At 60.7% G+C, this 12670-nt stretch overlaps 1 protein-coding gene across 3 annotated transcripts; it reads left to right on the forward strand.

Moving 5' to 3' along the window:
- Positions 1-1614: 1614 nt before the first annotated feature.
- LOC140695578 (uncharacterized) lies at positions 1615-12566 on the forward strand. 3 transcript variants are annotated; one of them, XR_012071228.1, is made up of 5 exons: positions 1615-4169; positions 4602-4728; positions 7397-7523; positions 9220-9957; positions 10415-12566. XR_012071228.1 is itself a non-coding variant. In XM_072958274.1 (4 exons), the coding sequence occupies exons 3-4, from the start codon at positions 7454-7456 to the stop codon at positions 9894-9896; spliced, it is 747 nt and encodes a 248-aa protein (XP_072814375.1). In that variant the 5' UTR covers positions 1615-4169; positions 4602-4728; positions 7397-7453; the 3' UTR covers positions 9897-12539. The 3 variants fall into 3 exon arrangements, 1 of the variants encoding a protein (XP_072814375.1); XR_012071229.1 differs by having other exon boundaries at positions 9795-12559; XM_072958274.1 differs by having other exon boundaries at positions 9220-12539.
- Positions 12567-12670: the final 104 nt, after the last annotated feature.

Below are 12670 nucleotides of genomic sequence, written 5' to 3' on the forward strand. Positions count from 1 at the left end.
TACAAGCCAAGGTTGACGCAGGCCCAGGTGTGCGTAGGTCCAGGATTGTGTAGGCCCATGTGTCTGCTGTCCCAGGAGTATGCGGGCCCAGCAGAGGGCAGGCCCTGGAGTGTGTAGGCCCAGGATTGTGCAGGCACAAGTGGGAGCAGGACCACTAGTATGCAGGCCCAACAGTGTGCAGGTCCAGGCGAGGGTCGGGCGAATTGGGGGCAGGCCCATTAGGGGGAAGTCCCAGGAGTGTGCAGGCCAAGGAGTGTGCACACGAGGGAATGTGTGGGCCCAGGAGAAGTTAGGCCCAGCAGTGCGCAGGGCCAGAAGTGTTCAGGCCTAGGAGTGTGCAGAGGAGTGTGCAGGACAAGGAGGGTGCAGGCCCAGGCCAGGGTAGGCCCAGGAGTGTACAGGCCCGGGAGTGTGTCGGCACAGCAGTGTGCAATCTCAGGAGGGAACAGGTGCAGGAGTGTTCAAGGCCAGCAGTGTGCAGGCCCAGGAGTGTGCACACACAGGAGGGAGGAGGCACACGAGTGTGCTGGCCAGGAGTGTACAGGCCCGTGTTTGTGGAGGCCCGGGAGTGTACAGGCCCAGGAGTGTGCAGGCCCAGGTGTGTGCAGACTCCGGAGTGTGCAGAGACAGGGGTGTGCAGGTCCAGGAATGTACAGGCCTAGGGCTGTGCAGGCCCAGCAGTGTTCCGGCCCAGGAGTGTGCAAAATCAGGAGTAAACAGGCCCAAGTGTGTTCAGGCTCAAGATTGTGCCTGTGGAGTGTGCAGGCCCATGAGTGTGCAATCCAGGAGTGTGCGGGCCCAGTAGTGTGCAAGCCCAGGCCAGAGAAGGCCATTGCCAGGGAAGGCCCAGGAGTGTACAGATCCAGGATTGTGCAGGCCCAGGAGTGTGCATGCGTAGGACTGTGCAGGCACAGGAGGGAGCAGGCCGAGGAATGTGAAGTCCCAGGTGTGTGCAGGCACAAGTGGGAGCAGGCCCAGTAGTGTGAAGTCCCAGGAATATACAGGTCCAGGAGAGGGCCGGCCGAATTTGGGGCAGGCCCAGGAGAGGGAAGGCCCAGAAGCGTGCAGACCCAGGAGTGTGCAGACGAGGGATTGTGTGGGCCCAGGAGAAGGCAGGCCCAGGAGTGTGCAGGGCCAGTCAAGTTCAGGCCCAGGAGTGTGCAGGACCGGTGAGGGCCGTCACAGGAGAGGGCAGGGCCAAATGGGGCAGGCCAAGGAGTGTGCAGGACCAGGAGTTTGTAGGCCGAGGAGTATGCAGTCACAGGTGTGAGCAGGTACAAGAGTGTGCAGGCCCAGTAGGGTACAGGCCCAGGTTCGTGCAGACCCAGGTGTGCGCAGGCCCAGGAGAGGGCCGGCCAAATGGGGAGCAGGCCCAGGAGAGGGAAGGCCCAGGAGTGTGCAGGCCCTGGAGTGTGCACACGATGGATTGTGCGGGCCCAGCAGTGTGCAGGCCCAGGAGTGTGCAGACATAGGAGTGCGCAGGACAAGGAGGGTGCATGCCCAGGCCAGGTTAGGCCCAGGACTGTACAGGCCCGGGAGTGTGTCGGCACAGCAGTGTGCAATGACAGGATGGAACAGGTGCAGGAGTGTTCAAGGTTAGCAGTGTGCAGGCCCAGGAGTGTGCACACACAGGAGGGAGGAGGCACACGAGTGTGCTGGCCAGGAGTGTACAGGCCTGTGTGTGTGTGTAGGCCCAGGAGTGTACAGGCCCAGGTGTGTGCAGGCTGTGGGATGTGCAGGCCCAGGAGTGTGCAGGCCCAGGAGTGTGCAGGCCCAGGAGTGTGCAGAGAGAAGGGTGTGCAAGCCCAGGTGGGTGCAGACCCAGGAGTGTGCAGGCCAAAGAGAGCGCAAGCCCTAGAAGTGTGCAGGCCAGGAGTGTACAGGTCCAGGAGAGGGCCGGCCGAATTGGGGGAAGGCCCAGGAGAGGGAAGGCCCAGGAGTGTGCAGGTTCATGAGAGGGTCGGCCGAGGTGTGGGCTGGCCTGGGATAGGGCAGGGCCAGATGTGTGTAGGCCCAAGACTGTGCTTGCCTAGGAATATGCAGTCACAGGAGGGAGCAGGCCCAGCAGTGTGCAGGCCAAGTAGAGTGCAGGCCCAGGCCTGTGCAGTCCCAGGTGTGTGCAGGCCCAGGAGAGGGCAGGACCCGGTGTGTGCAGGCCCAGGAGTTGCAGACCCAGGTGTGTGCAGACACCGGCGTGTGCAGAGACAGGAGTGTGTAGGCCCAGGATTGTACAGGCCAAGGGCTGTGCAGGCCAAGCCATGTGCAGCCCCAGGAATGTGCTGGCACAGATGGGAACAAGCCTAGGAGTGTACGGGCATATGTGGGAGAAGGCCTGGGAGTGTACAAGCCAAGGTTCATGCAGTCCCAGGTGTGCGTAGGTCCAGGATTGTGTAGGCCCAGGTGTCTGCTGTCCCAGGAGTATGCGGGCCCAGCAGAGGGCAGGCCCTGGAGTGTGTAGGCCCAGGATTGTGCAGGCACAAGTGGGAGCAGGACCAGCAGTGTGCAGGCCCAAGAGTGTGCAGGTCCAGGAGAGGGCCGGGCGACTTGGGGGCAGGCCCATTAGAGGGAAGTCCCAGGAGTGTGCAGGCCAAGTAGTGTGCACACGAGGGATTGTGCGGGCCCAGGGGAAGGTAGGCCCAGCAGTGTGCAGGGCCAGAAGTGTTCAGGCCCAGGTTCGTGCAGGCCCAGGTGTGCGCAGGTCCAGAGCATGCAGGCCCAGGTTTTTGCAGTCCCAGGAGTGTGCAGGCCCTGGAGAGGACAGGCCCTCGAATGTGCAGGCCCAGGAGTGTGCAGGCCAAGCAGTGAGCACCCCCAGGAGTGTGTAGGCCCAGGAGTGTACAGGCCCAGGAGTGTGCAGCCCCAGGCGTGTGCAGACTCCGGAGTGTGCAGAGACAGGGGTGTGCAGGCCCAGGACTGTACAGGTTAGGGCTGTGCAGGCCTAGCAGTGTTCAGGCCCAGGATTGGGCAAAATCAGGAATATACAGGCCCAGGTGTGTTCAGGCTCAAGATTGTGCATGTCCTGGAGTTTGCAGGCCCATGAGTGTGCAGGCCCAGAAGTGTGCAGATTCAATACGGAACCGGCCCGGGAGTGTACAGGCCCAGGTTCCTGCAGGCCCCGGTGTGCGTAGGTCCAGGAGTGTGCAGGTCCAAGAGTGTGCAGGCCCAGTTGTGTGCAGGCCCAGGAATGTGCAGGCCCTGTCGACCCTAGAGGGCAGGATGCCGTGACCAGAGGAGGCGCTCTCTAGGACTGGGGGCGGAGGCCGGGAGAGCAGGCGGTTGGAGAGCCGGTGGTGAGGGCTGGAAAGGGGCAGAGCTGCACCAACCAGGTGTGCGGACCTGAGGGCGTGAGGCTGGGCGGCCTGCCGAGGGTGTTCCTGCAGCAGTGCTGGCCCTGGGTGAGGATGTGGTGGGACCAGGGCTGAGCCAGCGGGGCAGAAGGAGGAGGAGCGGGGAGGAGGGCGCCAGAGGGTGCACAGTGGACCGGTCACTGGGCATCTGCAGGTTTGGAGGCGCTCTGCTGTGTGGGGCTCCAGGCCTCCCTGGGTCTGGGGACGTGGGTGTGATGTGACTCGGAAGGAGGCCGGGTGCGCTTCGGACAGCACCCGCCATCTCTCCCACCCAGGCCCAGTGCTCATGGTCGTGTTGCAGCCTCAGTTTTCCGTCCACTGTCCCAGCAACCCCTTGGTGGTATTCTGAGCAGAGGCAGAGGGTGAGAGTCCTGACTTGGCTTTCCTTCCCTGTGTTTCCAAGTCCACACTCATTCCGCAAGTCGCACGACAGGCCAAGAAATCGGGAGACGCGGTGTCGGGGTAAAGAATAGTGAGTTTATTTGGAAAGGCAGCTGACCGAGAAGATGGCAGGCTAATGTCCTGGAGAGCCACCTTCTCCGAGTGAGACTTCAGGCTCCTTTTACACTCGAAAGGAGAGGGGTTGTGGGTGGTTGGTGCAAAGTCCTTGGTGCAGGAATTCTTTGTTTTTGCAGTTGTGGGTCAGCTCATGGGGCCCCTGTAAAGCCTCTAACAAAACAAATGTTACTTTCTGTTCTGCAGCTTGTTGTGTGTATAGGAGAGGAAAAGAGCTCTTATCCTGAAGGCTGAGAGCCTTGAGAACAGGCTCTGCTGTCAATTTCAGGCTGAAGGCAACATTGTTTTACAAAAGGGGCAGAGCTGGTAAGACAGCCTGGAAAACAGCAGAGGGTTAAAGGAAAAAGAACAGATCTAATAGGCAGTCAGATTTGGTCTTTTCTGTTACACCTGCTGCCCCAGCAGGGCTGGCCTCAGGGAGGAAGGGCGCCCCTCCGGCCCCCGAGAGCCGCCTGCAGAGGGTGGGGAAGGCAGGGAGGGGGTCTGCCCTGCTGGAGAGGTAAACTAGACATGGCTGATACATGGACAGTGAGTGCAAAGTTAGAAAACCTCTGGGTTTTCCCTCTTTAGGGAGGGAGAGGGAGGCTCAGCATAGGTCCTTGAGCTTCCGCGAGAAAAGTGGCTCTCAGCCCAGGTCGGCTGCGGGCGCCTCTGGGGTTGTCACACCTGAGGGGCCCTCTGTGGACGGGTCCTGTGTTCTTGGCACTGACGTGGATTTTCCTCCTCTTCTTCCCCAAGGGGCGGTAGTGGCTCCGGGGGCAGCTTCCAGCCGATCATGGCCATCCGGCTGCCCTCATGCAAGCTGGCCCTGCACGCCCGGCAGCTGGACGTCAGGCTGCAGCTGGACTACGTCTCCGCCTCGCAGGTAAGAGGAGCCCCGCTGCTTCCCTGCGGGCCGGCAAGGGGGTCCCTCGGGAGGGGTTTCGGTTGGGGGCTCCTGGCTAGACACCGCAGCCGTGTGAGTGGCACCGTTGGGGTGAAGGAGGCTGGTGCCAGGGACAGGGCAGGCCCAGGAGTGTGCAGGCCCAGGAGTGTGCATGCCCAGGAGTGTGCAGGCAAAGGAGGGAGCAGGCCCAGTAGTGTGCAGGCCAAGTAGAGTGCAGGCCCAGAAGTGTGCAGGCCCAGGCGTGTACAGACTCCGGAGTGTGCAGAGACAGGAGTGTGCAGGCCCAGAATTGTACAGGCCTAGGGCTGTGCAGGCCCAGCAGTGTTCAGGCCCAGGAGTGTGCAAAATCAGGAGTATACAGGCCCAGGTGTGTTCAGGCTCAAGATTGTGCAAGTCCTGGAGTGTGCAGGCCCATGAGTGTGCAATCCAGGAGTGTGCAGGCCCAGTAGTGTGCACACACAGGAGGGAGGAGGCACATGATTGTGCTGGCCTGGAGTGTACAGCCCTGTGTGTGTGTGTATGCCCAGGAGTGTACAGGCCCAGGTGTGTGCAGGCCCAGGATTGTTTAGGCCCAGGAGTGTGCAGAGAGAAGAGTGTGCAAGCCCAGGTTGGTGCAGACCCAGAAGCGTGCAGGCCTAGGAGAGCGCAGGCCCTGGAGTGTGCAGGCCAGGAGTGTGCAGGTCCAGGAGAGGGCCGGCCGAATTGGGGGCAGGCCCAGGAGTGTACAGGCCCAGGAGTGTGCTGACACAGTAGGGATCAGTCACAGGAGTGTGCAGGTCCAGGAGTATACAGGCCCAGGTGTGTGCAGGCCCAACATTGTGCAGGCCCAGGAGTGTGCAGGCCCAGGTATGTGCAGGCCCAGGCCATGGCAGGCCCAGGAGGGTACAGACCCTGGAGTGTGCAGACCCAGGAATATGCATGCCCAGGGCTGTGAGGCCCAGCATTTTTCAGGCCCTGGAGTGTACAGAATCAGGTGTATACAGGCCAAGGTGTGTTAATGCCCAAGATTGTGCAGGTCCTGTTGTGTGCAGACCCATGAGTGTGCAGTTCGAGCAGTGTGCAGGCCCAGTAGTGTTCAGGCCCAGGAGTGTGCAACATCAGGAGTATACAGGTCCAGGTGTGTTCAGGCTCAAGATTGTGCATGTCCTGGAGTGTGCAGGCCCATGAGTGTGCAATCCAGGAGTGTGCAGGTCCAAGAGTGTGCAGGCCCAGTTGTGTGCAGGCCCAGGAATGTGCAGGCCCTGTCGACCCTAGAGGGCAGGATGCCGTGACCAGAGGAGGCGCTCTCTAGGACTGGGGGCGGAGGCCGGGAGAGCAGGCGGTTGGAGAGCCGGTGGTGAGGGCTGGAAAGGGGCAGAGCTGCACCAACCAGGTGTGCGGACCTGAGGGCGTGAGGCTGGGCGGCCTGCCGAGGGTGTTCCTGCAGCAGTGCTGGCCCTGGGTGAGGATGTGGTGGGACCAGGGCTGAGCCAGCGGGGCAGAAGGAGGAGGAGCGGGGAGGAGGGCGCCAGAGGGTGCACAGTGGACCGGTCACTGGGCATCTGCAGGTTTGGAGGCGCTCTGCTGTGTGGGGCTCCAGGCCTCCCTGGGTCTGGGGACGTGGGTGTGATGTGACTCGGAAGGAGGCCGGGTGCGCTTCGGACAGCACCCGCCATCTCTCCCACCCAGGCCCAGTGCTCATGGTCGTGTTGCAGCCTCAGTTTTCCGTCCACTGTCCCAGCAACCCCTTGGTGGTATTCTGAGCAGAGGCAGAGGGTGAGAGTCCTGACTTGGCTTTCCTTCCCTGTGTTTCCAAGTCCACACTCATTCCGCAAGTCGCACGACAGGCCAAGAAATCGGGAGACGCGGTGTCGGGGTAAAGAATAGTGAGTTTATTTGGAAAGGCAGCTGACCGAGAAGATGGCAGGCTAATGTCCTGGAGAGCCACCTTCTCCGAGTGAGACTTCAGGCTCCTTTTACACTCGAAAGGAGAGGGGTTGTGGGTGGTTGGTGCAAAGTCCTTGGTGCAGGAATTCTTTGTTTTTGCAGTTGTGGGTCAGCTCATGGGGCCCCTGTAAAGCCTCTAACAAAACAAATGTTACTTTCTGTTCTGCAGCTTGTTGTGTGTATAGGAGAGGAAAAGAGCTCTTATCCTGAAGGCTGAGAGCCTTGAGAACAGGCTCTGCTGTCAATTTCAGGCTGAAGGCAACATTGTTTTACAAAAGGGGCAGAGCTGGTAAGACAGCCTGGAAAACAGCAGAGGGTTAAAGGAAAAAGAACAGATCTAATAGGCAGTCAGATTTGGTCTTTTCTGTTACACCTGCTGCCCCAGCAGGGCTGGCCTCAGGGAGGAAGGGCGCCCCTCCGGCCCCCGAGAGCCGCCTGCAGAGGGTGGGGAAGGCAGGGAGGGGGTCTGCCCTGCTGGAGAGGTAAACTAGACATGGCTGATACATGGACAGTGAGTGCAAAGTTAGAAAACCTCTGGGTTTTCCCTCTTTAGGGAGGGAGAGGGAGGCTCAGCATAGGTCCTTGAGCTTCCGCGAGAAAAGTGGCTCTCAGCCCAGGTCGGCTGCGGGCGCCTCTGGGGTTGTCACACCTGAGGGGCCCTCTGTGGACGGGTCCTGTGTTCTTGGCACTGACGTGGATTTTCCTCCTCTTCTTCCCCAAGGGGCGGTAGTGGCTCCGGGGGCAGCTTCCAGCCGATCATGGCCATCCGGCTGCCCTCATGCAAGCTGGCCCTGCACGCCCGGCAGCTGGACGTCAGGCTGCAGCTGGACTACGTCTCCGCCTCGCAGGTAAGAGGAGCCCCGCTGCTTCCCTGCGGGCCGGCAAGGGGGTCCCTCGGGAGGGGTTTCGGTTGGGGGCTCCTGGCTAGACACCGCAGCCGTGTGAGTGGCACCGTTGGGGTGAAGGAGGCTGGTGCCAGGGACAGGGCAGGCCCAGGAGTGTGCAGGCCCAGGAGTGTGCATGCCCAGGAGTGTGCAGGCAAAGGAGGGAGCAGGCCCAGTAGTGTGCAGGCCAAGTAGAGTGCAGGCCCAGAAGTGTGCAGGCCCAGGCGTGTACAGACTCCGGAGTGTGCAGAGACAGGAGTGTGCAGGCCCAGAATTGTACAGGCCTAGGGCTGTGCAGGCCCAGCAGTGTTCAGGCCCAGGAGTGTGCAAAATCAGGAGTATACAGGCCCAGGTGTGTTCAGGCTCAAGATTGTGCAAGTCCTGGAGTGTGCAGGCCCATGAGTGTGCAATCCAGGAGTGTGCAGGCCCAGTAGTGTGCACACACAGGAGGGAGGAGGCACATGATTGTGCTGGCCTGGAGTGTACAGCCCTGTGTGTGTGTGTATGCCCAGGAGTGTACAGGCCCAGGTGTGTGCAGGCCCAGGATTGTTTAGGCCCAGGAGTGTGCAGAGAGAAGAGTGTGCAAGCCCAGGTTGGTGCAGACCCAGAAGCGTGCAGGCCTAGGAGAGCGTAGGCCCTGGAGTGTGCAGGCCAGGAGTGTGCAGGTCCAGGAGAGGGCCGGCCGAATTGGGGGCAGGCCCAGGAGTGTACAGGCCCAGGAGTGTGCTGACACAGTAGGGATCAGTCACAGGAGTGTGCAGGTCCAGGAGTATACAGGCCCAGGTGTGTGCAGGCCCAACATTGTGCAGGCCCAGGAGTGTGCAGGCCCAGGTATGTGCAGGCCCAGGCCATGGCAGGCCCAGGAGGGTACAGACCCTGGAGTGTGCAGACCCAGGAATATGCATGCCCAGGGCTGTGAGGCCCAGCATTTTTCAGGCCCTGGAGTGTACAGAATCAGGTGTATACAGGCCAAGGTGTGTTAATGCCCAAGATTGTGCAGGTCTTGTTGTGTGCAGACCCATGAGTGTGCAGTTCGAGCAGTGTGCAGGCCCAGTAGTGTTCAGGCCCAGGAGTGTGCAACATCAGGAGTATACAGGTCCAGGTGTGTTCAGGCTCAAGATTGTGCATGTCCTGGAGTGTGCAGGCCCATGAGTGTGCAATCCAGGAGTGTGCAGGCCCAGTAGTGTGCAAGCCAGGGCCAGAGAAGGCCCATGCCAGGGAAGGCCCAGGAGTGTACAGATCCAGGAGTGTGCAGGCCCAGGAGTGTGCATGCCCAGGAGTGTCCAGAGGAGGGGTTTGAGGCCGTGGTGGGATGTCCTTCACAGGCATAAATAGCGTAAAGAGCATAAAACTACATGATAGTGATGGTCGGACAGCATGGGAATGCACTTAATGTTCCTGAAATGCACAATTAAAAAGGGAAAAAAATCTGTATTTTATTAAAGGAGGTGGAAAATTGAAAAATATAGGATGCCATAAATGATGTAAAACAAATAAACTAAACTAAAGAAAAACAAAACAAAAGCAAATTCAGGGGCAGGGAAGTCAACTTCGGGTAGGGGAGGGGATTTATGGTGGGATTTTGGAGAAGGTGTAGGAGGGTGCAGAGGGGCACAGCCCTAGTGGGTGATGATGCCTAAAATGGTTCTCCACTGCCCAGCGGCCCAGGTGCAGGTGCAGGAACTACAGGCTTCTCAGGAGCAGCAAGATCAGCAGGAGCAGCAGGCTCTTCAGGAGTGGCAAGATCAGCAGGAGCTGCAGGCTCTTCAGGAGTGGCAAGATCAGCAGGAGCAGCAGGCTCTTCAGGAGTGGCAAGATCAGCAGGAGCGGCAGGCTCTTCTGGAGTGGCAAGATCAGCAGGAGCAGCAGGCTCTTCAGGAGCTGCAGGCTCTTCAGGATCGGCTAGATCAGCAGGAACGGCAGGTTCTTCAGGAGCGGCTAGATCAGCAGGAATGGCGGGCTCTTCAGGAGTGTCTAGATCAGCAGGAACGGCAGGCGCTTCAGGAGCGGCGGGCTCTTCAGGAATGGCAGGCTCTTCAGGAGCCGTGGGCTCTTCAGGAGCGGCTAGATCAGCAGGAGAGGCAGGCTCTTCAGGAGAGGCAGGCTCTTCAGGAGCCGTGGGCTCTTCAGGAGCGGCTAGATCAGCAGGAACGGCGGGCTCTTCAGGAGCAGCTAGATCAGCAGGAATGGCAGGCTCTTCATATGCAGTTGGAGCAGCAGGATCTTCATGTTCAGCAGGAGCAGCTGGAGGGAGTTCGCGGTCTCCTGCTGGACCCTGGTGGTCCTGTTTTTGTTCTCTGGCATCTTCCCCTGCCCCTGCCTGCTCTGGACCTGTAACTGTTGGACGTGGAGAGAGCTTTAAGTCTAGTGGTTGTGCTCAGGCACAACCTGGAAAAAGGTACCCACATGGCTCCCTTTCCACGTGCCTTTTCAAGGACAGAAATCTTCCCAGAGCTTTGCAGACAGCTCCCACCGAGCAAGTGCCCACAGGCACTTGTTCTGTGACTGAATTCTTCCAGACAGGTGGTCTGAGGCCCGTCTTTGTTCTGGTCCCAACAGCAGACTTTGGGAATGCCTCCCTGTGTGGCCCAGCCCTCCGCCCTCCCTCACCTACACACCCGCACCGGCCCTGCCCTTCTCACCTTTGGGCTGTGCTTCGGGGGGCTCCTGGCCCTCTACCTGAATCCCCGGGTGGTGGGCCCGGTGCTCCAGGTCAGAGCCGGGGGTGCTGAGCTGCCCCTCAGCCCTGGGCAAGATTCTGGGGAGAGACCTGGGCGACGTCTGGGCAGGAGGCCGTGGTGGTGGGGAGCCCTTCATACCCAGACTCTTCCGGAGCCTGTGCTGGCCTTCCACAGTGTGGCACACCAGCCCCTCACTTGGGGAGCTGGCATGAGTGTCCTGGTTCCCCGGATCCTGCGGTGTCTGGCTCTGCAATGACAGTGACCGGCAGCCGGCCCGGCCCGGAGGTCTCAGAGCCCTGCCTGGCCAGGACCACTCCTGCTTCTGCCCCACTCGACCGTCTGCTGCCTGATCAGACTGGGACCTTGGTCATCTCAGTCACCCGGGAGGCAAGAGACACACCCTAGGGCATGGGCGCCACCTCGGGCAGCAGGGCCCTGCCCCGGTTCTCCACATCCCAGCCAGCCCGCTTGGACCCAGGTTGGTGATGTGATCGGCCCCCCAGGCCTCTGACCCTTCCTCAGCCTGCTCTTGCTTGAGGCAGGACCCCCCCAACATGACTGCCCCACCGCCACCAGTCAGGAAGGGGCTGTGGGGCCACCCGGGTGGGGTCTGAGTGGTGGCCTGGCCTGGGCGGGCCTGCCCTGGGCCTCCCTGTGTTACCTTTCGGTCCCTCTGGCCAAAAGGCCAGAGGCGCCTGGGGTGAGACCCGACCCACTGTCGGCACTGTTGGCAAAGGCCGTTGCTGCGGGCTTTCCGGGGGCCGCGACCTCGGGATCTTGGGATGCAACAAAACATGTCTGAGCTGAGCTGAGTTCACCAGCCAAGTAGGTTGAGAAGTGTCCTTCTCTACACAGCGGGTGCCTGGTGACCTGGGTCCCAAGTTCTGTTGGGCTCTGTTGCCAGGGAAGTGAGGTCACTTCCTGGGGTCCCCTTCCCCAAGCTTCCTCCTTACACAAAGCTCCCCAAGGGCCTCTCTGGGCTGCTGATGGCTCACTTCCCACCCCATGCCATGTCCACCCAGTGACACCAACACGGCCCCTCCTATAGCCCTGGGGAGGCCTGGATGCAGCCAGGGTCACAGCTCTGATGACACAGCTGGCTTCAGACCCAGCTCCCCCGCCAGCAGTGCTGTCACCCTGGACAAGCCACCTGCTTCTCAGGGTCTCCCCAATCCCCCATCGGCGCAGTGGGGATCATTCTGGACCCGGCTTCCTAGGAAAGCCATCATGTCTCTAGAACCACAAACACCTACTGCACCTGTCACCTCTGCGGGCTGGCATCACAGGGAGCTCATGCACAGACTCAGCAAAGGAAGGGCCCCACAGAGGGCTGGTGTGCAGGCCAAGGAGTGTGCAGGCCCAGGACTGTGCAGACGAGGCATTGTGTGGGCCCAGGAGAGGGCAGGCCTAGGAGTGTGCAGGGACAGAAGTGTGCAGGCCCAGGAGTGTGCAGGGCCAGTAGTGTTCAGGCCCCGGAGAGTGCAGGAAAGGTGAGGGCCATCACAGGAGAGGGCAGGGCCAAATGGGGCAGGCCAAGGAGTGTGCAGGACAAGGAGTTTGTAGGCCGAGGAGTATGCGGTCACAGGAGTGAGCAGGCCCAGGTGTGTGCAGTCCTTGGAGTGTGCAGGCCCAGGAGAGGGCATTCCCTGGAATGTGCAGGCCCAGGAGTGTGTAGGTACAGGAGGGAGCAGGCCCAGGAGTTTGCAGACGAAGGAGTGTGTAGGGACAGATGCGAGCAGGCCCTGGAGTGTGCAGCGCCAGGAGTGTGCTGGTCCATGAGAGGGTCGGCCGAAGTGGGGGCTGGCCCGGGATAGGGCAGGGCCAGGGGTGTGTAGGTCAAGACTGTGCTTGCCCAGGATTATACAGTCCCAGGAGTGAGCATGTACAGGAGTGTGCAGGCCCAGGAGTGTAGAAGCCCAGGTTCGTGCAGGCCCAGGTGTGCGCAGGTCCAGGAGCATGCAGGCCCAGGTGTGTGCAGTCCCAGGAGAGTGCAGGCCCTGGAGAGGACAGGCCCTCGAATGTGCAGGCCCAGGAGTGTGCAGGCCAAGCAGTGAGCACCCCCAGGAGTGTGTAGGCCCAGGAGTGTACAGGCCCAGGAGTGTGCAGCCCCAGGCGTGTGCAGACTCCGGAGTGTGCAGACACAGGGGTGTGCAGGCCCAGGAATGTACAGGTTAGGGCTGTGCAGGCCTAGCAGTGTTCAGGCCCAGGAGTGTGCAAAATCAGGAGTATACAGGCCCAGGTGTGTTCAGGCTGAAGATTGTGCATGTCCTGGAGTGTGCAGGCCCATGAGTGTGCAATCCAGGAGTGTGCGGGCCCAGTAGTGTGCAAGCCAGGGCCAGAGAAGGCCCATGCCAGGGAAGGCCCAGGAGTGTACATATCCAGGGGTGTGCAGGCCCATGAGTGTGCAGGCCCTGAGTGTGCACTCGAGGG

Source organism: Vicugna pacos, unplaced genomic scaffold (genome assembly GCF_048564905.1).
Source record: "Vicugna pacos unplaced genomic scaffold, VicPac4 scaffold_452, whole genome shotgun sequence".
NCBI classification, from domain to species: domain Eukaryota; kingdom Metazoa; phylum Chordata; class Mammalia; order Artiodactyla; family Camelidae; genus Vicugna; species Vicugna pacos.

Excerpts from the sequence above, each read along its gene's own strand:
- LOC140695578 (XM_072958274.1), top strand. The coding sequence starts at position 7,454 with ATGCAAGCTGGCCCTGCACGCCCGGCAGCTGGACGTCAGGCTGCAGCT. Across the intron at positions 7,524-9,219 it reads ACTACGTCTCCGCCTCGCAG|CGGCCCAGGTGCAGGTGCAG; the intron begins GTAAGAGGAGCC and ends TCCACTGCCCAG.